At 37.3% G+C, this 26,828-nt stretch overlaps 5 protein-coding genes across 5 annotated transcripts; 2 read left to right on the forward strand and 3 right to left on the reverse strand.

Annotated features, from left to right (window-relative positions):
• Positions 1–7,668: 7,668 nt before the first annotated feature.
• Positions 7,669–9,633, reverse strand: LOC132182391 (2-methylpropanoate--CoA ligase CCL4-like). Its single transcript, XM_059595626.2, has one exon. The coding sequence runs from the start codon at positions 9,555–9,557 to the stop codon at positions 7,893–7,895; it is 1,665 nt and encodes a 554-aa protein (XP_059451609.2). The 5' UTR covers positions 9,558–9,633; the 3' UTR covers positions 7,669–7,892.
• Positions 9,634–11,978: 2,345 nt separating this feature from the next.
• Positions 11,979–14,050, forward strand: LOC148585942 (GRIP/coiled-coil protein). The gene is made up of 2 exons (XM_088516902.1): positions 11,979–12,262; positions 13,776–14,050. Exons 1-2 carry the CDS (start codon positions 12,131–12,133, stop codon positions 13,842–13,844), a joined length of 201 nt encoding a protein of 66 aa, XP_088373028.1. The 5' UTR covers positions 11,979–12,130; the 3' UTR covers positions 13,845–14,050.
• Positions 14,051–14,780: 730 nt separating this feature from the next.
• On the reverse strand, positions 14,781–18,015 carry LOC132180913 (NC domain-containing protein-like protein). The gene is made up of 2 exons (XM_059593906.2): positions 17,716–18,015; positions 14,781–15,749 (listed from the first exon to the last, which is right to left on the reverse strand). The coding sequence occupies exons 1-2, from the start codon at positions 17,807–17,809 to the stop codon at positions 15,010–15,012; spliced, it is 834 nt and encodes a 277-aa protein (XP_059449889.2). The 5' UTR covers positions 17,810–18,015; the 3' UTR covers positions 14,781–15,009.
• Positions 18,016–19,786: 1,771 nt separating this feature from the next.
• On the forward strand, positions 19,787–20,648 carry LOC132181426 (uncharacterized). The gene has a single exon (XM_059594634.2). It carries the CDS (start codon positions 19,900–19,902, stop codon positions 20,476–20,478), a length of 579 nt encoding a protein of 192 aa, XP_059450617.1. The 5' UTR covers positions 19,787–19,899; the 3' UTR covers positions 20,479–20,648.
• Positions 20,649–23,425: 2,777 nt separating this feature from the next.
• LOC132181462 (pentatricopeptide repeat-containing protein At5g66520) lies at positions 23,426–25,850 on the reverse strand. Its single transcript, XM_059594694.2, has 2 exons — positions 23,942–25,850; positions 23,426–23,767 (listed from the first exon to the last, which is right to left on the reverse strand). Exon 1 carries the CDS (start codon positions 25,657–25,659, stop codon positions 24,070–24,072), a length of 1,590 nt encoding a protein of 529 aa, XP_059450677.2. The 5' UTR covers positions 25,660–25,850; the 3' UTR covers positions 23,426–23,767; positions 23,942–24,069.
• Between the last annotated feature and the right edge of the window lie 978 nt (positions 25,851–26,828).

The raw sequence follows: 26,828 nt of genomic DNA on the forward strand, positions 1-26,828 counted from the left end.
TGTCAACAAAGTAACTAAAGTTGGTCTCCATGCAACTTATCATGTAAGGCATGTGTCATTTTGAGCTTTGATGACTTGTCAAACAACCTCCTCAAGCATTTACATTAAAACTGATCATAAAAAAATCTACAATTAATCCTCAATAAACCTAAACCTTTTGACTAACATATACCAAAAAAATCGTGGCTTACAGACATCATTAACCCATCCAATTAATTTCCTAAATCACAGGTACTTCAACTACTCCGCAGCTTGACCTATTAAACTTGGGAAAATCATAACTTTTTCAATTTATCTCCAATTGACACGAAATTTGGCTTGAAATTTTCCTCATTCAAAGATCCAAAACATATCCAAAAATCATAGCAACCCATAACATTTTGGTACCTCAAAACGCACTCGAAATCCTGTGCCTCTGTTTGACTGAAATTCCTGTTTTGACACTTGAATTTTATAAAAATCATAACTCCTTCTACAAGTGTCCAAAAATCATGAAACCACTTTTAAAATCTTCATTTCTCATCATTCTATAAGGTATTAAAACAGTTTTATTTAAGGTCACTCATAGAATTTTTGGCGTCCAAAACAATGTGACTTTTCTTTCAATAACCCACTAAAATTCTAACTAGCAATTTTTTCATCATCTTTCACATTAAGTCTATTTACCTAACTCCATATAAATCTTAATAAGATTGATCTTTGATGTTAATATCACCTTTATTCTAGGGTATAAATTTTGGGGTATTACATTGAAAGCCTTGGAAATTTGGAATAATAGAGAGACAGAGTGAATGGTCTAACATTTTATAATTAGTTTTTTAAAATTAGTATTTATCCATTTGGAATTTTGGATGTTGTCTTTAAAATATAGTACATACAAATTAAAAGAAAATGATCTATAGAGGAAGTGTTTGAATGATGTAAACATTGTAAAGTGTAGGGGTTGGCAGATTAACCGATTACCTACTTTAACCGAACTGATATTAACCGTAACCGATAGTTATCGGTCGGTAATCGGTTAAAAATTTTATACCGATAAGCTTATCGGTCGGTTAAAATTTTTTTATCGAAAAACCGATATAATCGATATAACCGATAAGCTATTTTAATTTTTAATTTTTTAGAATTTTATATTTATTATTGTAGTGGATCAATATAAAAAAAAGCTTCAATAAGGTATTTTAGCCAAAAATATACTCTAAAATAACTAATTTTTAATAAGCTATTTTAGGCTTTAGCCCAACAAAACGTATTTAGACCTCCAAAAGAATTAATTTTTGGCCCAATTAGCAACCAGTAAAAGCCCAATAAAAAGCCCACAAAAGCCCAAACCGATTTAACCGACCGGTTTACCGATTACCGATATGACCGATAATTTTCGGTTAACACTTCTTATCGGTCGGTAATCGGTTTGGATTTGGTTAACCGATAGCTTATCGGTTAACCGACCGATAAGCCCATTAACTAGTCCTAACCGACCGATACCCAGCCCTAGTAAAATGCATCAATGGCAAAATAAGGCTTTCCATTTAATATGCACCAAATTTTTGACAAGTAATTTTTATATAGTCATCGAATCTTATTAAACTACTTTATAGCATATACTTTAACTAATTATTATGTGTGTAGAGGACTAATGAAGAAATTGTTCAAGAAGTGTTCGAGTCATTTGAAATTGACGACGATGTTGTTGAAGTAAATTCACTAGAAGATGACTTTGTTTCTATGGGGAATAAGAAAAAGGGAAAGAAGCGTAGGAAGACCTCAGCTGTTTGGCAATATTATGACATCGTTCCTAATGTTGATCCAAATGACCCGGAGGTATGGGCAAAATGCAAGACGTGTGGTAATAAATATAGGGCTCGAAGTTCATATGGATCTATAAATTTAATAAAGCATAGTAAAAATTGCGGGGGGAGAAACAGTCGTGATGTTGGGCAAATGCTTTTAGCTGGAAAAGCAGGATCTCTGGGGATAAGTGACTCTAAATTTGATCATAAAAAATATAGAGAATTGTTGGTTGCGGCGATTATTAAGCATGATTTGCCATTTTCATATGTTGAATATGATGGTATAAGAGCAGTACATCAATACTTGCGTGCTGATGTACCATTTATCTCTAGAAATACTGGTAAGGCTGATTTGGTTAAGAAGTATTTGAGGGAGAAACAAAGGGTTAAATCTATGTTGAATGCTTGTCTTGGGAGGATTTGTTTAACATCTGATTTGTGGACTTCTTTGGCAACTGATGGGTATATCTGCCTTACTGCACATTTTATTAACAAAGATTGGGTCTTAACCAAGAGGGTATTAAACTTTTCATTTATGCCCCCACCACACAATGGTATCTCTTTGTCTGATGTTATATATAACTTGCTATAAGAGTGGGGGATTGAGAACAAGATTTTCAGTATAATATTGGATAATGCTTCTTCCAATGATAGTTGTGTTGGGTTCTTAAAAGATATATTGAACATGAAAAAAGCCCTTCCTTGTGATGGTGATTTCTTTCATATGTGTTGTTGTGCTCACATTCTTAATTTGATAGTGCAAGATGGATTGAAAGAGATTAATGATGCTATCCAAAAGGTTCGAGATAGCGTGAAGTATATTAGGGGATCACAAGTGCGAAAACAAAGTTTTCTTCAAGCAGTGAATCAAATGTCATTGGACAGTCATAAAAGGTTAAAACAAGATGTGCCAACCAGATGGAATTCTACATATTTGATGCTTGAGAGTGCAGTTCACTATAAGCATGCTTTTAGTTATTTGGAGATGACTGATAAAAACTATAAGCATTGTCCTACTGCAGTTGAGTGGGAAAAGGTGGATAATATCAAAAGTTTCTTAGCTTGCTTTTACCAAGCTACATGTTGCTTTTTCTGGTACTAAGTATCCCACAGCCAACTTATACTTTCCCGTGGTTGCCATGATTTATGTGAGCTTGAAGGAAGACGTTGTGAGTGAAGATGAGCATAAGAGTTTAATGGCTACTCAAATGCTCTCTAAATTTGAGAAATATTGGTTGGAATTTAGTGAAGTGTTGGCTGTTGCAATTATCTTAGATCTTCGTTACAAGCTTCATCTTGTAAATTATTACTATACGAAGATCTATGGAGTTATCAATTCTACACAATATGTGAATGTTAGTGATAAATTAAAGAACCTTTTTATGGAGTATAGTGCTTCTTCTATACCTTCAAGTTCAAGCTCCATAACTGTTCAGCAGCCCCAAGTAACTCGAGCAACACTATCTTGGGAACGGGTAAATAATATTATAATATTATTGATTTCTTATATTTTTAGTAACTTAGTATATAATCTTTTTAATACTCTTAATTATTTATGTTTATATTCTCTCTTTTTCATGTAGGAATATTTGGCATTTGGTGGAGTCGATGTTAATTCACAAAATAGTCAATTGGAAATTTATTTAGAGGGAACCTAGGTCTGTGGTTGTGAATGATTCATTTGACATCTTTTCATTTTGGAAAGGAAATGAATTTTGATATCCTAAAGTAGCTGCAATGGCTCGTGATATTTTGAGTATTCTTGTTTCCACGGTTGCTTCAGAATCCACTTTTAGTATTGGTGGACTTGTGATTGATCAATATAGGAGCTCACTCAAGCCTGATATTGTTGGGGCATTAATTTGCACTAGAGATTGGTTGTATGGAGATCAAGGTAATATTATTTATTTGCATATTTAATTTCTTCATTTACTTGTACTATTTTTTTAACTACACTATAATAATACTAATTCCTTTTTTTTTTCTTTTTTTTTTTAGCACAAATGAAGTTAGATAGCATAGAATAGGAAATTTTGACAACTGATGTTAATTCTTGTGACATTCCAAATTCATCTATAGCACAATCTGCTAATATTTCTTAAAATATTAACATTATTTAGTTCATATTTTGTAATGACTCTAATGATGATGGCTCATGGAAACCTTATTTAGTTATTTTGTTTAGAATCTAATGATGATGGACTATGTTAACTATTGTCTATATGCAAAGGAACTTGTAATTTGTAAAAGTTCAGTAGTATAGTAGTTTGATGGAACTGTAATGGGTTTTGTTAGGATTCCTAGTGGGAGCAGCACTTTTAATCTTAATTATTGATGTTTGGAGCTTATTTGGTCTTGATGTGTTTTGTGTCTTGTATTTTTGGGGAGTTAACTTGTGAAATTCAATGAAAGTATTTGATCAAGTTATAACAAATTTAGCTCGCGAGGCACCACCAATTCCAGGATTTCGCAGGAAAAAAGGAGGTATACTACATTGATATCCCCTGCCTTAAGTTTCTCAAGATAAGGGTCTGTTTGGCCCTGATTGAGCACATGTTGATACACAATATAGATAATATATTGTGATTGATTGATTATTGGATGACCTCTAAAATACTTAGGCACGCACTTTGTAATTTCACTAAAAACCAGCACAGATATGTATGGATGTATATAATTGTTCTGTTCCTTCTAGACTATATTTACTTTGTAGTAATAAATTTTTTATACTTAACATATAAATCCTTTTTCCATGTTGCAAACCCAGGGTTTTAGTATATAATTATGCATGCAGATTATTTAGATTTAAGATCAACCAAACAAATGATATAGTCAATTTACTTTAATTATTTGTATACAATATAGAATTGAAAACATAAAGGATATGTTTAGGGCTTTTAGCTACATGTTTTTTTTCGGGTCGGGTCCGGTCGGATTACCTGTTTAGCTCATGGGTCGGGTCGGGTCGGGTCGGGTCTACCTTATCTTACCCGGTAACGTTAAATGGGTCGTGTCAGGTTACTCGGGTATTTTTCGTGTCATAATCGTGTCTGACCCGTTAACCCGATTAGCTAAACGGGTCGTGTTCGTGTCTTGGGTAATCCGGTCGCGGGTCTTAGCGGGTCTTAATCGAGTCTACCCGATTACCCGTTTTGCCACCCGAAGATTATAGAACAAATCTGCTAACGCAGACTCCTTCCGGGAGCACATAAAGCCATTTTCCAGGTATGAGCAAAATACTCACACCCAAACAATTCCCCTCTCGACCCGAAAGTCAGAAGCATTATTCACGTCCTCAGCCCAACGGCTAGGACCATAAAATAAAAACAACAACAACAACAACAAAAAACAAAAACCCCCACAAGAAGGAGTGGAAAAGCATGGCATCGTAGACATCCCTTCGGAAGACACGGCTTGACTGAAGAAAGCTATCAGATCTAAAGTTGAAGACTAGATATAGATCTACAAACTAAATCTAAAGCAATCCACTAGAAATAAAGACCGGTTGAGCCTGCAGAGAAGACGCCAAGCACTACTACCATGAAAGGGGAGAAGGGAAGATCTAAATCTAGATCTTCCCTCCTCTTGAAGTTCTTTTTATTATTATTATTATTATTTTTTAAGGGAAAATCAATATGATTTCATTAATAGTGGTAAAGAGCATAAAAACTTTTATAATCACAGAACATACAGTTCTGCAAGATCATAGCCAAAGCTAATAGATTACACGTCAAAGAATCGAAAACACAACAGATCTTACAATGAAAAACCAATCTGCTATCCCAGCTCGATCTTCAGATTATATAACAGATCTGCTAACGCAGACTCCTTCCAGGAGCACAGGAAGCCATTTCCTAGGTATGAGCAAAATACTCACACCCAAACCATTCCTCTCTCGACCCGAAAACCAGAAGCATTATTCACGTCCTCAGCCAAACGGCTAGGACCATAAAATAAAAACAACAACAAGAACAAAAAACAAAAATAAAAACTCCAACAAGCAGTAGTGGAGAAGCACAACATCGTAGACATCCCTTCGGAAGACATACCTTGGCTAAAGAAAACGATTAGATTTAAAGTTGAAGAGACTAGATCTGGATTTAGATCTAGATCTATAAACTAGATCTAAAGGAACCCACCAGAAACGGAGACCGGTGGAGCTTATAAAGAAAACGCCGAGCATTACTACCATGAAAGGGGAGGAGGGAAGATTTAGATCTAGATCTTCCCTCCTCTTGAAGTTCTTCTTACTATTGTTTAGATGATAATAACCTATAACTACCCCTTAAGAACTTAATATGCAAGGAAAGCTTTCATAAGGAAAACAAAATCCACCTCGTCCAAGTATTTCAATTGGTCGTGGACCACGCTTCATGAAGTAAAGGTCATTAGTTCGAATTTCGCTCCTCCTTCAATTCACTTGTGTGGACATGTGAAAAAAAAAAAAAAAAAAAAAAAAAAAAAAATCACCTCGCCACATATGCCATACAATAATGAGATAAATGAAAGTTTAAAAGAAATAAAAGAATGAGCATATGTTGAGTGGAATAAGTTTTAAAATTTATTAGGCCTAATAAAATTTATGAGCCCATTAGCTATGCGTGGCCCAGTATCCTAACAGATTAATGGGGCAGCTGCGGATTCCACATTTCACAAACACATTTCACCAACGTGCTCACACATTACCCATCTCAACTGTTCTGCACATCGTGACCATAACCCATGACCAGAGGTAGTTTTAGAAGACTCTTCGGGAATGTGAGAGTAAGAAAATCAAGAGCTACAAGTGGTGTTAACTGTCAGACAGCTCTAAAATAGAAGTTCCTACAAAGTAAAAAGGGTTAAATTTTTGCACATTACTGTCATCATTATTCTACACCTACTAATTTAAACATCAAATCTATCTCCAATCGGTACACCTAAAATGTTCCTGCCTAAAATTAAGTTATTGTTTTAAAAGTTGAACTTTCTATCGGTTCACGTAAATCACTAGTTGGAAAACTATGCAAACAATGAGTCATGATTCACTGCACGCGGCGTGCGTAGCACGCCCGTGCAGGAATCACTTTTTTTTTTTTTAAAAAAAAAAAATATATATTTTTGCACGCGGCGTGCCATGCACGCCGCGTGCTCTTTATCTTTACCCGCAAACAATTGGAAAAGAGAATCCAAAGAAAGGATTTTCAACATATATATTTTCCTAAATAATCTCCAATTATCACATAGGAACAATGTTAGCATGCATTATATGATATGATGGCAGGAAAAAAGAATTTGTTCCATCAATCAATTTATACGATATGCATCAGTGAATAAGTCTAATAAACTTCTCATTGGAGCCAAATCTTCGCAATATGTACAGTAAAATTTCATTCCACATCATTATACATACACCCTTGCATGTCATTTCCATTATGCCACCACCTTTCCATTTTTGAATTTTCTTCCTTGAAACTTTAATTGAATTATTATATGGTACTAAAAGAGTTATTAACCCTAAAACAAATGTCGATGTGGTTACTTGGTAACAAAATTAGTTTTACAACTAATTTGGTTCCTTAAGATTTCGCATAATACGTACGCTTCACATCATTTACTTTTTATTATTATTCAAATAAAAATCATTACAAAATAAAAAAAACTTCACTTTTCAACACAAAAAATCCAAAACTTTATAACACATCAATCCACGTTAATTAGCTACAGTAGCGAAGGCAAAAGAGTTTGCCAAAAACAACATAATTATTTACTCAATCAAAGACAGTAGATCTGAGTCATGTTTTAATCTAGAAATTTCTAGATTAAAAAAATAATTATATTTTCCTGATTAAAAAAGATGGAACCAATAATTCATAATTTTATGGTTCCGTTTGGAGGCTATGATCGGATAATACTTTTTTTTTTATGTCATATTGTTTTTCAAGCAATTCTCTTGCACTTCATGTACGCAACTATTTGAATTTGTCTGAAAATTATGTACACTCTTTTGAGTTTTGTCAATAGATATATTGAAAGTATGGCCTTAATTTGTCGAACATGGGTTTCTAGTGAAAGGCCAACCCATCCATCTAAACTCGGGCTAGTCAACTTGGCTTCTTCACTCTACATCCGGCTCACCCTTGACGATCCCATGGCCCTGGCAATCTCCCTGAGCACAAACTTCTGAATCTTCCCGGTAGACGTCTTGGGCAGTTCATCTTTGAATACCACCGCCTTGGGCACCATGTAGTGCGGCAACTTAGCCCTACAAAATTCCATAATCTCCTTCTCAGTTGGATTCCGAGTCGACCCTTCTTCCCTCAAGCTCACAAAAGCACAAGGCGTCTCCCCCCAGAACTCATCAGGCCGAGCCACCACGGCCGCCTCGTTAACCGCCGGATGCGTATACAGCACCGACTCCACTTCCACACTGCTCAAGTTTTCTCCGCCGCTTATGATCACATCCTTAGATCGATCTTTGATCTCTAAATAACCATCTGGGTGCATCACTCCAACGTCTCCGGTGTAAAACCAACCATTCTCTTTCATGCACTTAGAGGTCCCCTCGGGGTCTTTGAAATAACCCAGCGTCAACGAACCACCTCTTAGTACAACTTCACCCAGTGTCGACCCATCTCGTTTCACACTCGCTCCTGAATTGGCATCCACCACATCGAGTTCCGTTAGACCGATAACCTTCACTCCTTGTCTTGCCTTGAGCCTAGCCCTCTCACTCGCTGGCAACCGATTCCACTGTGGCTTCCACGCGCACGTCCCGACAACTCCTGCCGTTTCGGTTAAACCGTATCCGTGACTTACCACGAAACCCAGAGACTCGGTCCGAAAGAGCACTGCGGCCGGTGGTGGAGCTCCGGCTGTGAGGATCTGAACCGGGTTTTGGAGAGGTTGGTTTTTCGGGGAGCTTGTTAGCATGTTGAGCAGCACAGGCGCACCGCACATGTGAGTCACACCGTGTTGTTTTATCAGGCTGAAGATCGTGGGTCCATCGAATTTACGAAGGCAGATGTTGGTCCCACCTACGGCTGCTATACCCCACGGGTAACTCCACCCGTTAGCGTGGAACATGGGGAGGGTCCACAAGTAGACGGGCCGCTCTTGGACGTCCCAGTCAATGAGAGAGCTAACGGTGATGATGAAGATCCCCCTGTGGCAGTGAACCACCCCCTTTGGTGCAGAGGTTGTACCGGAGGTGTAGTTTAAGATCATCGGGTCCCACTCGCTGCTGGGAAGGTCCCACCTGAACTCAGGATCACCTTTCTCCACCAGGAGCTCGTAGGTTCCGCAAAAGTCAACCGCTGAAGATGAGGAATCTTGGTCATCGCCATCTTGATCAGTGATCAGTACGAGCAGAGGGCGATGGCTTTTGGGGGGCAACAAAGAGAGAGCTTCCAGGACAAGAGAGCGAGATTGGTAGTCCACGAACACAAGCTTCGATTCGCTGTGGCGCAGGAGTACGGAGACGGTGCGGGCGTCGAGGCGTGTGTTGATGGTGTTAAAGATGGCCCCGGACATTGGGACAGCAAAGTGGAGCTCGTACATGGCGGGAACGTTAGGAGCCACAATAGACACAACGTGGCCCCTCTTGATGCCGAGTGATGCGATCGACGAGGCCACTTGGAGGCATCGACGGTGGGTCTGCGACCACGTATAGGTGGTGTTGTTGTAGACGACAGAAGGGCAATCACCATACACAGTAGCCGCTCTTTCCAAGAATCCTATTGGGGTTAGAGGCGATGAATTTGCTGGCCTTGGTTTCAACTCTTCCATCGTTTCCTGGCTTCTCTGTGTGTGTTTGTGAGAGTGAAGAGCGAGTACTGTCTACTGATTCAGTAGGAGGTAATAAGATTAATAAGAAATTCTTCGTGGGGGTGGGGACCAAATCCATCACCAAACATAGAATGGAGAAATTGAGTTCCACGTTCTAGAAAATTGGCAGTTGCAAAGAAAATGAATAAAATAAGAAAAACGTGGTTGCTTCTTCTAGAATAGTAGTAATAAAATGTCAAAGTATCTAAGCCATCTCTTCAGACCCATGTGAAGATGAGAAGATATGGCCCATATGGGTAAGACTTAAAGAGTTATAAAAGATCTCCCTTCATAATGTACAGAAGCAAGAATGGGAAGGGGGATGCATGGCTCGTGTGTGATGCCATTTTCGCAAGTTGCTTTCTCTCTTTCTTCCTGCTTTTGGACAATACAAGGAAGAGGGTGGAAAAGTTGTGCTCGTTTACATAGAAGAGTAATATTAATCAACGTTTAAGTTTCAGTAATCGAATTTGAAAATTGGATTTTCAATAATAATAATAATATAATTTAAATTTTTAATCTTAAGTTGGTTTGGAAAAAACACAAAAAAACAAAAAATCTATTTGAAAAAAAAAACATAGTTCCGCCAAACATGTACCTCGTCAAATCATTCATTGACTCTGATTGGACTATACCGCGTACCTGCCCAAGAGTTATCCGGTCGAAGCTATATTTTCAAGGATTAGACCGGAAAACCAAGAGTTTACTCTTACCTACCGAACAAAGCCATCGTCAAAGCATTCTCATTGAAATCGTCAATTGTGGCATGCGTTGGAGAAGCAAGAGAGATAATTAATGAGAGATGCCTTAGAGCATTCACACTTAAAAAGATCCAATTTTTTAACTTTTTATAAAAAAAATTAAAAAAATATATAAAGATAGAAATAGTATGAGAAAATTTTGGGAAAAAAAATATGTGGAAGAGAAATAGTAATGGAAAATAAAACCGCTCTATTGAATAGTGCCGTTACATGTAGCATTTGTTTTTTGGCTAATTCAATAAAATATCCATTTTGCTTTTTTTTTTTTTTTTTTTTTTTTGACTAATCTAATGTGGAGGTATTTTTATAAATGTGATTAGTCATTTTAGATAAAAATACTATTAGCTCTTCCATTGTGAGTATTCTTAAGTGCAAAAGAATCATTTATAAGAAATAATAAAATTTATATTTCCAACTATTTTTATATAGTTATTATTAAATTTTTGTAGGATCAATATGAATCTACAAATTCAATAGTTAATTTATTGAATTTTAAAAAAATATGATTGAAATATAATTGTGTAATATGCTTCTAACTTCAAAGCTTCATTATTTTATTTTTTATTTGTTATTTTTATAATTGGCACCGTGGCAGTTTTTTCTCATACTTTCTCGAATATCCACCTATGAACGTTACTGACACACTTGGACGGTTAGACATAATATTTAAAAAAAAAAAAAGGGGAAACAACCGGCATAGTGCAAATTTCCTTGTATTTAGTAATGTTATACACATTTTGCTTTCACACATTTATTTCTTGGGGTGGATTTTAAAATCATAATTCGATTAAAATTCAAGAGGATTCATTATAAATTCAACAATTATTTTAAAATGTACATATTGTTGGGAAATGGGTATGGAGAAGTGAAAATGTGTATAGCATTACTCTACCTACAAACTTGGACATTTGGACCTAACATACAAAAAAATAAAACTTCATTTAATCATTCTAAACTTTTATTATATATGCGATCACTATTTTAAGAGAGTTGCTGCTATACGGTCGTGGCAAAAACCATGGGCTTGTTGCCCACCAATCAACACGTGACACGTCATCAATACAAGAAAAAGTGTAAAAAATTAAAGTGAGAACAAAACACCAAATCATATATGAGAGCAGCCAAGGGGAGGAGCTGGGTGGCCGGCGAGCAACCCCAGCCACGGGGTGGCCGTGCCGGTCACCCCTTGGCCTGGGGGTGGCCGCGCGATCTAGCTGGAGTGGCCTGCGCGGCCACCCCCAAGCCACTGGGTGGCCCACGAGGCCATATCCAGGCCACGGGGTGGCCAGTGCGGCCACCCCTTGGTGGTTGGGGTGGCTACGCATCACCCCTAAGGGTCGGAAGTAGCGTTTTCGAGGCGGCGGCGTCAGGCGGAGGTGAGCAGCAAGTCAATGGAGGAAGAATAATATGATGTTTTGTTCTCATTTTGAGTTTGTGTGCTAAACTGAGTTGTCAGCTTGTGAGTGTTGGGGAACCTCCTCTTTTAGCCCAATTGAAGTTATTCCCCTATTTTAAAGAGGGATTAAAGAGGGAAAGTGATAAGATGCGGAGACGAGCACTTGTTCGCCCCATGTCGTAGTTGGGCTATTTTGAAAGGATCCAACTTTGACCTCTACTGGCAAACAATTTATAAGTATTTAGCAAAGCCCCATAGAGAGGCGAAGACCAAAGAGGCTTGAACATTGAAGGCTTTCGTCCGCGAAGCAGTGCAACCCGTACGCCGTCGTTTCTTCGATTTGATATCTTGGCAATCGGAATCGGTCAGGTTAGGGAATGGGGAGGAACAAGAAGGAGTCGGCGACGACTCGGGCGGTGAATTCGGTGTTCGCATTCGTCCGATTCGCAGAGTTTGAGATCCTGTTCATTCTTTTCTTCATCATCGCTTTCGTCCTCTTCAAAGATCTCGTCAGTCTCTCTCTCTCTCTCTCTTCAATTTTCTTTGCACTTTTTATATCGTTCCTGGATGAATTAGATCAAATTTATTCTATAGTATTAGTCTTTGGAATTACTCGATTTAGATCGATTTTTTGGCACAAGGTTATGAAATGAATGAAGTAGAAATGGATAATTTGAGGTGAATGAGTCGTAGTAAAAGGAATAGGATGGAATCGTGTAGGAAATAATTGAAAAGAAATTAAGAGGAAAGTTTGTAATTAAGAGAAATCAAGGCATAGGTGTCTGAGACTTGAGGCCTTTTTTGATATCCATGACTTCATTCGAAGAAATAGATATAGTTAGAAATTGTGGCATTGGAATTTTTTGGAGCTATAAATCCATCCATTTTGTATCAAATAAGGGTCTCCTTGTTGTGATGTATCAACTTGCTGTAATATGAGGCTATAGAAGTAGTATAAATGCATAGCAGGGTAGATGTAGTGTTAAGACAAATAATTTGATTTTATATCTGTATATAGAAGAGCATATTCAACAAGCATTCCATTGCTGTTTGATTAAAAAGTATGTTGGACAAGGGTACTTATTGCATATGCAGCATGTTCAAGAAAATATACAAATGGAAGGTGTAGTGAAGAGATTGTTTTCCTCTCCTTCATACTTTGACAAGCTTTGATTGAATATATGTCTGAACCATGTTGAGACATATCCCATGGGCAAGGGTTCATGGATTGAATCTGAAGAGAAGTTGAGTAGGGTTGTAGGAGAGATAGTTGTGAATGGGCAGAAAGGTCAATATTTAGTTCAACCTGCTTGAATTAGGTATGGAAAGTACAAACCTCTTTGAGTTGGTGAAAATCATCAATGTGTTGAGGCTAAATGCTTGCAGGCTTCTACAAAAAAAAATGAAGTTCTTTAGTTATATATACCAAGTTCTTGGTGTTGTGAAATAGAAAAATCTATATTAATATAAGTACATACATTTATTATTCTTACCTTGTTGTTTTTGGATGGGGTGGGGGAAGGGTGTTGTCTATTTGGCTTTACTCTCGTGGCTGTGGACAAAGTATTGGTAGATATATATCTATCCCATTTTCATTTAGACAACATGGAGAGAGAGAGAGAGAGAGAGAGAGAGGGTGGGGGGGGAGGGGGTGTGTGTGTATGGGATGTCATGTTTAATAGAAAAGAACTAGGAAATATCTAGTTTAGTTTTATTGACAGGGCCAGACTATGCTGTGGAACTTGCAGATTTATTTCCATTCCATAAACCGTCCTTCAAGAAGTAAATGATCATATATGGATATCTTCAGAAGGGTTTTCTGTGTTTAAGAACCCTCCTTTTGCCATTGCAAACCTGCTTTCATTATCTTGTTGTTTTAGTTCATGACAGATATTTCTTGTTTGATGGAATTCGTGGTGAAAGCTTGTGTTTTCAGCAAATTTTTTTGATTGTTTACTTCTTTCTCCAATTCGCTTGCTTTGCTTTTTGATAAGTTATTAAAATTGATCAAATGATTTGCAGACGTCAAGACCTGAATACAATCAGATCCTTGTAAAGAAGGCTGGTGGAGCTGATTTATGGGCTTACTAGTTGGAGGTGTTTCTGGGTGGATGGACATCTTTTTAATCAGCGTTAATTAGGGGAGATTCTGTCAACTCTTGTGACTTCATAGTTGCTATGTGTGTTTATAAGGAATCCATGTGAGACAATTAACTATATGTATATGTATTTTTATATATGGGTTGATTCACGCTTCTGAAATGATATGGTAATATAGCTCTCTCTCTCTCTCTCTCTCTCTCTCAGATTGCAGTTAGTTCAAAATGAAAGGATCTATGCTGTTTTTGTTTTTCTTTTATGCTTGTCTTGCTTGGGGTATATCATCATTCTAATGTCACCTGAAGCTCTGGAGATGTGATGCTTTAAGCTTGTAGATTGTGTTGTGGCGAAAATATACCACAATTTCAACCTGTTGATTTATGATGTGTATTTACTCATCAAACACATGTTGGGCTACCAAGGCTTACACTTTAACTAAAACCTATATTGAAAATGATGTCACTGTTCTTTTAGGTATGACCAAATTTTAATCTAACTGATAATATTATAGAACTATACAACCATAAAAATAATACTCGATTTGGATTTATTTATATCATGACTTCTTATCAACAAATGTAATAAAAAGGGGAGAAAAATGGATTCAAGAAGATAGAGGTGCTGGGGCATGTGTTTATAAAAGCATTTCCAGCCGGGCTTTTAAACTAACTTTTAAGTTAAATTTAACAATTTTGGTGCAATTTGAAAGTTCACTATAGCACATTTTAAATATTTTTTATTCTTTCTTTCTCCTTTCTCTTCTCTCTCCCTCTCCCCCCCTCTCTCTCTACTCTATTTATAATAAAAAAATATTTAAATAAAGTATATTGTTCATTGTGAAAAAAGTAGTAGCTATACTTAAAAAGTTGATTTTGAGTGGCTAAAATAACCATTAAGTGCTTGAGATGCTCTAAAAAATATAACCTGAAAACAAAAATAGCCTCAAATACTTTCCAAACAAATGCCATCCACGATGTGGGAACTTAAATATAAAAAAATAACAATTGTGTCAAATGTCAAGTCAATTTACATATTTAGCATGACAACAATGAACAATGGCAGCAAACAAAAGCAAACAATCCTATGCTGTCCCCTATAATAATCAAATTAGTGCAACATCCATGCAAACCACAGAATTTCTGTCCATGTCGAAAGGTTACTCTTCCTTAACCATCTTAGTCGAGCCTTCTGACTCATTTATGACAGAGGCAGAGCAGGAAACAACACTCTCCACTATCTCAGCTACGGCTTCTGGCTCTTGTACGCCAGAGGCAGAGCAGGAAACAAGACTCTCCACCGGAACTTTTTTGACATCACGGCGTACTCCCATATCAGAAACCAGACGGCTGACACAGTACATGCCGTAACCGACGGCGGCCAGACCGCTAACACTGGTAGTAAGAAATCGAAGCGGTGAAGATAGGATAGCACTAGTAGCAGCAAGAAGGGATGCTGCCTGCCCACTCCGGCCGACACTGATGCTAGTGAACACAAGCAAACCTGTTTTGCAGTATATTGCAAAGTCCTCGCAGTTGTTATTGAAAATATGATAGATACCAAAGCCATTTTGGAGGAGATAAGAAGCACGGTGAATAACATCTTCTGGTGGGTCGGACATAGCAAGAGTGCAGGTACCTCCACGAGGTTTGGCAAGAAAGACAGCCGGGTTGACACTGTACTCAAAGAGGTAGAGAGCTCCACCTGAAAGAAAACAATCTAGACAGGAAGAGATGACTCCATCAACCTTTGATTGATCACCACATTTTGGACATGGATTATCCGTAGGATGGGAAGCTGATGAGCTCACAAGGAGGCGGTCTAGCACGGTTCCTGTTCCGATTTCCTGGCCTCCACCCCGCGTAAAGTGTATAACACTTTCCTCTCCGACATATATCCCTGTTGTCAAAGGGTAGAAAGGTTGGCAAAGTGTTACTAAGATTCTTACTATAGCTGATCAAATGAACTTTTCACAAGTAAATATGCAAAGAAAAGAAAGTTAAGATGTGAAAGTGCAAACAAAAAAAAGAATGTAAAGTGGCAAAGCATAATTCTGTACATGACACTTGGGTGTTCTAATACATGTTTTCTCACTAAATATTTTTTCCTTTAAAAAAAGGAATTGACAATGCCACTTCTTTTCTTGGGTAAGTCTTGACACTACTCAACTATTGTGATTTCTTCCTTTCTGTTTTCTTTCGTATTTAAAGCCAAGCTTTTGTTAAAACCATGATGTAAAAGCTTGCAACTTTGCCTTATGTTCTTAAAATTACTAGGGTCTTAGAAAGTATTCAACTTGAAGAATATTTACCACTTTACATATTGCCTCCGCTAGTAATCTCATCTTTTTGGTACTAGAAGAGGCTTGGGGAATGCAATGAAAGTAAACAAGACCATAAAAAAGAGAACTAGCGTTATTGATTTTTTTTTTTTTTAAAAAAAAGAGTAATTGGCCTCAAAATGAGGGGAATGAGAGATTTGAATTAGTAACCTCCGCTTCATAAGGCGTGATTTCTCACGTTAATGATAGAAATTAAAATGTAAAGGATCTATAGAATTGCAAAAAAAAAAAAAATTGAATTGCATTTACATAAATCTCCCAAAAGCAACTCTATGCTTGAATCCTATTTGTATGAAATACTATCATTAAAACCATCAATCATTTTGTACCCCCTAGATTGCTGCCCTCCCATTTCCATCTGATCTCTTACACTCTGCTCGACAGAGATCCAGTTGCTGGCAAAGCATAATGGGTATTTATCATCTAATGATTAACTCCCTATCAAACAAAATTATGATGACAGTGTACTCCTAGATTGCCATCTGCATCTTATGCTAAATGGATGATTTTAGCTTGTAACTCATACATGGCATTGTTCAAGCAAAGCATTATAACTCCCCTTCTCATCAATTCCACACAAAATTATGATAGCATACAGCCTACATATAAGGAGATAGTCTTGTATGTGTCATAACTCATCCCCGTCAAAGTAGAAATCAGCCCCATGAAACTGATCAATGGAGTATTCTAATCCACTCACTATATTACCTGAAACTTCTAAAATAAAAAAATAAAAAATAAAACAATACATCAACAAGCAAACTACAAATGGATTCTTGATGTAGAAAATAATTTCCAAGAAAAGAGGATCACAAACATTGTATCAAAAAAAGAAAACCTTTTAACTCTAGAATGACTAGGTCTAGATAGTTGTAATTAAGCATCAGGCAGGGGTTTCAACATTCCATTTGTAAATACTGGCCCCGATTCCAAGAGCCCCTCATACCATATAACCTAAATTTGTTATTTTCAGAACCTAAGTGGCTGTTAGAGGAATAATTAACTTCACAGAGTTGCAATTTTACTGCACAAAATGAATTCTAAGTTAAAGAAGAAGACAAGACACCTTGAAAATATAGCACCGAATCTATGAGAGCCACGTAATTTCTAATTCGGCAAAGTTTGCCTTTTTTTTTTTTTTTATTTACTTTTTTTTTTATCTTTACTCAAACAATGGAGAAGTGGGTCCCCAGAAACGAAATTGGAAATCGAATAGTAAATTCCATTAAATTATAGTAACGAGAAATATGAGACAATGATCATTTTCACCAATTGAAACCAGCCAGCAGGATACTCGAAGCTTGATTGAACCAAAAAAAGGCATACTACCAGATTCCAAGTCACATTTTAGTCCAACAAGACGATTCAGAAATCAAAAAGTGATCCAACAATTTGCATAAAAAAAACCCAGAAACAAAAAAACAGATCCTATCTATCATCATCAATTTGTCAACGAAGCAAATGCACGAATGATAAACAAAAATATAAAAACAAAAGAATGAGAAGAATGAGAAAGCGTGTGACCGTGGTGGGCGTAGAGATAGGCGTGCCTCCAGGAGTAGATGTGATCCCCAGGTTTCAGTTTGTCCCTCCCGATCTTGTTCGACAGCACTCCCATTTGCTTAATTTGATTTCTCCTCTGCTGAAACTCCCTAAATCTAATTTTTCCTCTGAACAAAACGATCAATCAGGGAGAGAGAGAGAGAGAGGGAGAGATAGAGAGAGACGAAGGGGACCCAACTCCTGAAAGCAATCGCTTCCTTCGCCTATAAGCATTTCTTCCTTTATTCGTCCCCTTGTATCGCTGTCTCGGCCTCACAACGCCCATTTCTATTTGGGTTACGGCGACGGGACTCTCTCTTTGCCGTTGTCTCGTACTTTCAAACAGTAGGCCCAATATCACCAACCACACCATGCAGTTTGAGGGACTTTGATTATTATTATTATTATTATTATTTTCATTTTTAAAATAATAAAATATTCTCAAACTACTACTCAAGATGAACATCATATGCAAGTGAACTTTTAACTTGTAAATATGTGAAGGAAAAAAGATAGATTAAGAATTTAAGAGCATCTCTACCGACTATTTATTTTTGGTAACTTATAGAAACTAATAATTCGAAAATACGTGTTTTAAGGCTATAATATTATGCTCTTATTTTTTGAGTGTTGTTTACAATATAACATATTTCTATTTATAGAAGAATTACGTCGAATACAAATAGATTTCTACTCTAACTATGTTAGATAAGTGATAATTTTTAACTATAGTTAGACTTCAACTATAATTCAGTGATAGTCTTTAAGTGTAACTCAGTGATAGTCTTTAACTGTAAGTCAATGATATTCTTTAACTGTGGCTATAATTCTAGAACTCCATAATATACTGTAACACTACTCAACTATTGTGACTTTGTCGTTTATGCTTTTTATAGTATTTGAAGCCAAACTTCACTAATTACCGTAAAAAGCCTCCAACTTTGTCCTACAGGTGTTCTATAACAATTACTTAGGTCTTTACAAACCATAAAGTATTCAACTTGAAGAACATTTACCACTAATTCATGTTCTCATTTGGCCTACGCTATATATATATAAACATAACTATAGAAGATTAGTGGATAGGTGTAGAGATAGGCGTGCCACCATGAGTAGATATGATCTCTAAATGCACCATGTACTTAAATGGTGCACTTTGAATTAATCATCCATTTGGTCCATGCTAATTTTTGATTACACGCAAGAAAATTTTGGCCTTCATAATCAAGTGGGCCCCTGTTTGACGATGACTCAAAAAATAAAAAATAAAATTCAATGTTGGTTGGATTGGGCTTCTGACCTAAAGGCTCTTTTTGCTTTAAATGTTTGGCCCATTTTGAGTTTGTATTGATTACCACATGTGCTTCCATAATTGAGCTTCCATTTATTGTTGTCATGTTGTGCTGGCAATGTATGCTTTTCTTTTCTCCACGTAAGATGCCCAACAGTGACCTTTCTCTTAAGCCTTATCCACACCCAAAAAAAAAAAAAAAAAATCTAAAAAACAACATCAGCGGCCTTGCTAGGTGCACGACAACGTGCATCGTGCGATTTACATGTCAAAATGCTCTATCTGTAGATATGCAACAGCAGAGAAAATACTTATTTAAAAATATCTATAATAAATAAATGTAAAATGTTATATATTTTTTTAATGTTTTTCTGATGTCCTTTCAACTATAATGTGATTTTTAAAATCACTAATAGATTAAAATTTAATAATAATAATATTAAATTCAAAAATAATTTTAAAAGTCATATATTACAATTGTAAAAAACATTAAAAAAACACTTAATATTTTTCTAAATAAATGTAAAAAATAATATTACTGAAATAAAAGTAATCAGGATAAAGGGATACTCGATTCGGTGAAAGGCTTTCCAGTTTCCATTCGGCTGATGTTCCATTGATTGGATGGACACTTAAAAAAAATAATTGTTTTTTTAAGGTCCAATAAGATGATGCCACGTCAACAGCTCACGCCATGGGTATGAATGGTAATAAGATATAAATAGGCAGCTACAGTTACAAATATTCCAAAGTTACATTGACGCTGAGGCCCAAGAGAAGAGACCAAGCAAAACAAAAGTCTCGTGACCCCCAAATTCTCAAACCCATTCTTCGTCTTCATCACCGCAAAAGCAAAACAAAGACAATCCACGGCGATGGCGTCGTTGACTCAGCGTCTCCTCCTCCTCCAGTTGGCAATCCTCGCAGTCCTGACAATCTCAGCCAGCGCCAGGCCCTGCAAGACGCTCGTCATCTCCTCCTACTCCTTCTCCTTCAAGCAAAACCCTTCCGCATCGGGTTTCGTCACCGTCGTCACGGAGATCAGCCGCTTCAACCCTAGGCCCGTCCACGACCGGTCCTTCCCCTCCGAGATCTTCCTATTCCCGGCCCGACACGAGGCCCCGCGTGACCAGATCGAGCCATCGGGATTGAATAAGTACCTGCCCTCCTCCTCCTACGACTTCGACTTCAGCTCGCTCCGGGAGCGCACCAAGGACATTCTGAGCGTGGTGGTGGCTCTGCTATTAGGCGTCGGCTGTGGGGCTCTCACCGCCGCCACCATGTACCTGGCCTGGTCCCTCTTCGCCAACCGCTTCTACGACAGCCGCTATGGCTCTCCCTATTCCGACGATGACGAAGACGACGACGATGACGACGCCAACCCTAAGAAGATGGGATACGTGAAGATTCCGGCCGCCGATTCTGCGCCTGAACCGGTCAAGCAAGTGGTATGAGAGTGGTACTTAAGTTAATAAAATTTGGGGTTGATGAAGCCTATGGGACTAGTTTGGATTGTCAAGGTTTATTATTAAAAGAACAAGTGGTAACTTTTGTTGTCTGTATTTGTCAGTTTACATCTTAAAATTATCTTAAAATTGTCCTATATATGATCTATATTCTAATACTCTGTGATCTTTTATGCGGTTTATTTATTCATCTCCCAATTTCTTAAATTTCTGATGATTTTACTGTTAGGATTCTATAATTGAATCAATTTGATATGTTCCTCTTGGTTTAATTTTGTAGTTGATTTGATCTCCAATTTCAAATTCGCTATTTTCTTCTATGATGGTGATAATCGCGTCCTATGTTAAGACTACGAATAACTTGCTGTTTTTTGTACTTTTTCTTCCGAGTGTGGAGCTATTTTTGCTTACATGTTCCATGTTTCCGGATTGCAAATATACAAGTTCTTGTGCCTGCCGAATTGTGAACCACCTTTCATAATATATCCATTTGATAGACTCCATTTGTTTCTCTCTATGAGTCATTGGTTCAAATCAAATAGTGGGTGACTCTGTTAAAGTTGGACAAGTGGTGATTTAACAATGAAACCCAAAAAGTAATAAGTACCTGGACCTGGACTTGGACTTGGAAGCCTCTTTTTCTTTTTCCTTTAGAATGTTGCGATACACCAGGTGTACCTTATAGCTCTACCAGTGTGTACATAGAATACAATGGAATGTTGTGGATGGAATATTCATACTGCTTTCTTAAGAGAGAATTTTATAAAGTTTTGATTCAACCATCTCTAATTCCGCTTACCAACTTTATACATACATATATACGTGCATATGCATGCATACATAGAATTACTTTGTGTTTCAGGATAACTGGTAATTTGTGGGTTATGTTTGTTGAATAAGTGTGTTAAATTATTATTTTATCTTTTGGCTTTGACCAGAGTGGACTTTTAGGGTTGACTGATCCTGCCATGCTAGGTTGGGTTCAGGGGACAAAGCCTTTCTGAGCTTCTTGCGATTAATTTGTGAACATCATGTAGTGGTTGGGAGGGGGAGACTTCCTGACTGAGAAAAAGTTCGGAAGCCTCTTGAAGTGATTTAGGTAAATGCTATGGTACATGGATTAAAGGACTGTTATTCAAGAAACAGCTGGAATAAGAATGTTGTGGTAGTAAGGTCAATTTCTTTGCATGTTTATTCATCCTAGGATTAGTAAGTATTAGAATGTGTAGTATACCTATGGGTATTGCAAGGGTGTGGCCGTGGGCAAATAGGCACACAAAAAAAAAGTTCTGTGCTTTACCATTCCTTTTGTAGGAGTTCCAAGATTTGGAGATCAATGACCTCTTGTATTTAACTTTGATCTGATCCCCAAAACTTAATCGAGGGAGGGGGTAGGAGAGGGGATCATTTGGTAATGACAATCTATATGATCTTAGTTGGTTGGCTCTATTCAGTTGTTACTTGCTGTAAACATTGCAACACTGTTGTTAAGTATGGGTTAAATACTGGGTTTTAACGGGCAAAATTGATGAATTCCCTCTCTTGCGGGCAAAGGAAGTGGAATGGTCCTGCCTACTTTTGTTAAGTATGGTGTAAATATTGAGCTTTAATGAGCAAAATTGATGAATTCCCTCTCTTGCGGGCCAAGGAAGTGGAATGGTCCTGCCTACCAGTGAGGTGAGTGTAAGACATGGGAATGATCACTAGCTGCTGGGGAAGGTTAAACCAAACAAGATTCGAATTTGGGAATGTAGGATATGGAAGGGAAATTTTGAGAGACAATTCTCTTTATTGGTAACATAATGCCCAATATGTTTATGATAGTATAACTCAGTTGGAAGAAATTTGAAATAAGTTTGATCTCAAGTCTTTTTAGTGATAAGTTCCTCCTGGTTTAATTTTGTAGTGGATTTGATATCCAATTTCAAGTTTGCTATTTTCCTCTGTAGTGGTGATACTGTGCTATTTTCCATTTCTCCCGAGTGTAGAGCTACTTTTGCTTATATGTTCCAAATTTCTGGATTGCCATGCCAAACATGAACAAGTTCTTATGCCTACTGAATTTTGGGAATTGCCTGTTGGGAATGTAGGATATGAAAGTAAAACTTTGAGAGGAAATTCTGTTTATTGGTAAGATTCTGCCCTGATTATTGCGACATTTATGTAGGTTCCAGATACGGTATAGGAATTAGTGATTTGATAAGGGTGAGTATTTTTCTGTTCTTTTTGGTGAAAACAATGCGGAGCTTTGTGTGCTGGTACCCCTTCTCCCTCTGTATCGCGTAGAAGAAAAAATTATATTGAAAGTTTGGGATTTCACTAGTGCTTTGAGAATGGCTTGAACAACTTAAAGTCCCTATACTAATGAATAAGGATGAAAGTGAAGTTTTGAGAGATTTTTATTTTTTATTTATTAGATCTTGAGAGCCTTGAGCATTGCAGTACTAATGGCAAATGTTTTGTCATATTAAGTATTTATCATTTTATTACTTATCATATATTATTAACATTTATAACTTGATAAATGATAAAATAATAAATATTTATATGACAAAATCTCTACTATTTAATTCAATTATAAAGATAGAGATCTGAAGAAATTTTAGAATAGCCTGACAGATGTATCTCCACCGTCTACAAAGAAGAATTGAAATAAAAGCACAGGAAATGCTATCATCCCTGGTGATTGTCGCCAATCAAAATGGTGCGGCCTTGTATTCTAAACGCGGCCTATTTTGATTGTGCGTCTTGTCACTCACTAGCATAGTTGTTAATGCCAATGGTATGCCTCTTAAGTATTCAAGATTCTAAAAGTCTTTAATTTTTTAATAGTCTTATTTAAATTGTTTCAAGAGTCGGATAATTAATTAATTAGGATTAGGCTTTCCATTACGTCAATTTCATAGAATTAAAGAGAACTTAATGACACCTAAACAACCAAAAGCGATTTAAATTATGCGACAACTATGGTGGATTCCTTTCACCATATTGGAGCTTTCATTGCCCTCTGAAACTTTAATTTGACAAACATAAAGAGAAGCAAGCTTCTATGCTCTCCAAAGATAACAAAGGCATCATTACGGGGAGGGTAAAAAGCTTCCAATGCAAAGCGGCCTTTCATTCTCTTGTTTCGTCGTGGTGCAAGGACAATGATCCTCTTCATTTCATGAATAAAATTTAAAGTTGATACTTCTAATAATTCCTTATCCAAACACCAACACCAACCCGAGCTTAAGTAATAGAGATCCAGATCCCCGATCAACATGGGGCTCACCACCTTCACAACACAAGTATTCAATGAGAAAGAGAGAGAGTACCATTTTCCTTTCAGAAATATAATAATGACGGTACAAAGGGAAAAGTAAAGTATGTAAAAACAGTTACTAATCAACATATCAAATTCATGCAAGTAAAAACTTACAAATTTGAGAAAGCATGTAAAAGGGCTTACCTTAGCAATGCAGACGACCGAGTTGAACTAGAAAAATAATCTAGAGCAACATAACAGTTCAACTGTAAAGCAAGAACTTGCTTCCTAACACCAGCTTTGTATTTACCAACTCTCAGCTAGAAGTTCACTTATTCATTTATCTTATCATCATCATCGTCATAATCACACCAAAGAAACTTCAAGTGCTTGTCAATGGCAAGTGACAATAAGATGATCTCCTCCATGAGCAGATGCGACCGATCCCCAGCTACAAATTCACAAACCACACCATCCACTTCAATCAAGCTACATCCTGGCACCTTTCTTACCTTTTTCTCTTCCATTACCTTCCTTACTTTTGCCACATCATCCCACTTGTTAGCAGAAGCATACATGTTGGAAAGAAGAACATGAACCCCACCATGGTCTAGACTCTGCTGCACCAAGTGCTCAACCGTTTCTCTACCCAACTCAACATCTCCATGAACTCTACAAGCATTGAGCAATGCACCCAATACATACGAGTCTGGTTTCATTGGCATCTCCCTCACTACCTTCTTTGCCTCTTCTAACATTCCAGCTCTTCCAAAGAGATCTACCAAACACCCATAGTGTTGGACCCCTGGCTTGATCCCATAATCCTGACTCATGCTATAGAAAATTCTCAGCCCTTCATCCACTAGCCCCATTCGACTGCATGCGCTTAAGACGCATATAAATGTAACTTCATTAGGTACAACTCCTTCATTCTTCATCCTAACAAACAACTCAATCGCACTTGCACTCTGACCATGATTTGCTAGGCCTGAAATCAATGAAGTAAAGGCAAAAACATCTCTTGTTGGCATCTTATCAAACAAACTACGAGCAGTTTCAATACACCCGCACTTTGCATACATGTCAATGAGAGCACTGCCCAACACCCTATCTAATTCCATCCCATTTCTATCCACATATGCATGTATCCACCTTCCATGATCCAATGCGCCAAGAAAAGCACACGCAGTGAGTGCACCCACAATGCCAGCATGATTTGGTCGAAACCCAGAAACCTGCATATCCTTAAAAAGCTCCAAAGCCTCTTTGAACAAGCCAACCTGTGCATACCCAGTAATCATCGCACTCCAAGAAACCGTATTCTTCTCCGGCATTTGATCAAACAACTCCCGTGCAACCACAACTAGTCCAGCCTTCACGTACCCATTAACCAAAGCTGTCCACGTAATGACGTCTCGGTTTACGCTCGCATCAAACAATTTACGAGCAGAGTCCATGCAGTTACAAGTCGCATACAAATGGATCAACCCGTTCTGCACAAAGTCATAGGATTCCCAGCCCAACCTGACGACTTGGGAATGAAGCGTTAAACCCAAGGAGATATCAGAGAGGCCAGCACAAGCTCTAAGGACGAAAGAGAAGGTGTAGTTGTTTGGTAAGAGGCCACTCTCAAGCATATTCATATACAGAGACAAAGCTTTAATGGGTTCATTTCTCTCCGCAAAAGCTCTGACCATGGTGTTCCAAACGAATGTGGTTCGCTGCGGTAGACGGTGAAAGAGTTGGTAGGCGTGGTTCAAGTCGCCGCGGTCGGACAATGCGCAGAAGGAGATAATCTTGCTAGCGGCTTGAGGATCCGAAAGGGTGCCTGAAACCGTAACTTGGGATTGAATTTGCTTGATATGATTCATGGTCAGGCATTGGTCCAACAGGGCGAGAGCTCTTTGACTACTCGCTTTCATGTATTTGGAGCCAACCCTGATTTCATACCCCTGGAAAATATGCTACAATTTGAACCCTTCCTTTTACGACAAGGAAATGTGTAAAATGAAGTTACTGAAATATTTGTAGCATCTTGCATCATGGCGTGCGCATTTTTTTTTTTTTTTTCGGTGGTGGATCGCCGGAGAACACCACCATTCGCAGCGGAAGTTTTCTTCACCGCCACATGTTTTTTTTTTTTATTTTCTTCTCTGTTTTAGGAAATGGCTAGGTTGGGCTTGCATGGATCCTTGTGGTTATCCACAGAGTCAGGCCGGGGCCACTAATATGTGGCATTGTAGCCAAATCACAAGCTGGGCCTAACTTGACATGTTGATGGGTATTAACAAATAATACACGTGTGTGTGCCTCATGTGACGAGTAAAATGTGATGTGATTTTTAAAATTATCATTAAATTTAAGATGATTATTATTAAATTTTGATCTATCGGTAGTTTAAATGCTACATTACATTTAGGAGGACTTTGGTCATTCTTATATCATTACTCCTTATGCGACATCTCATTATCGCATCTCTTTACGGATGCGGCTGTTTTTTTTATTTTTGTCTTTATTATTATTATTATTATTTTAAGTGGGTTATAATCTCCATGTTCTTATGTGATTTTATCTTGTTAGGTAGACTTTTGCAACTAATGATCGGGAGTAATGATAGAAGTTACTTTTGTGTCACTCAAAGAATGATGTGGCTTTTAAAATTACCATTGATCTTGTGATTGATTATTATTGAATTTTGATCAAATTGTAATTTTAAAAGTCACACCATTCTTAGAATGATACAAGAGTGACATAAGAGTAACTTCTAAAATTATTCAAATATTGGTTCTCATTTTCCTCTTCGACGACTGTTGTATGGAAGTAACGACATCCACTCAGTTGTTGTTGCTTCAACCAGACCAGTGTTTTGGCCTGCTCTAGAAACCGCATTGTAAACTTTTAGCAAAATATACCAAAAAAAAAAAAAAATTGAGTTTTTTTTTTTCTTCTCATTTTCCTATTGATTATTTTTATTTTTAACACTGTATTTTCCGTTTAGGTTTGTCGTCAAAGAATCCATTATCTTTTGGATTTTTGTTTTCTTATACCCTTTTCTTATTTGCTAAATTGCTATAATAATAATAATAATAAT

Source organism: Corylus avellana, chromosome 5, assembly GCF_965113065.1.
Source record: "Corylus avellana chromosome 5, dhCorAvel1.hap1.2, whole genome shotgun sequence".
Lineage (NCBI taxonomy): Eukaryota > Viridiplantae > Streptophyta > Magnoliopsida > Fagales > Betulaceae > Corylus > Corylus avellana.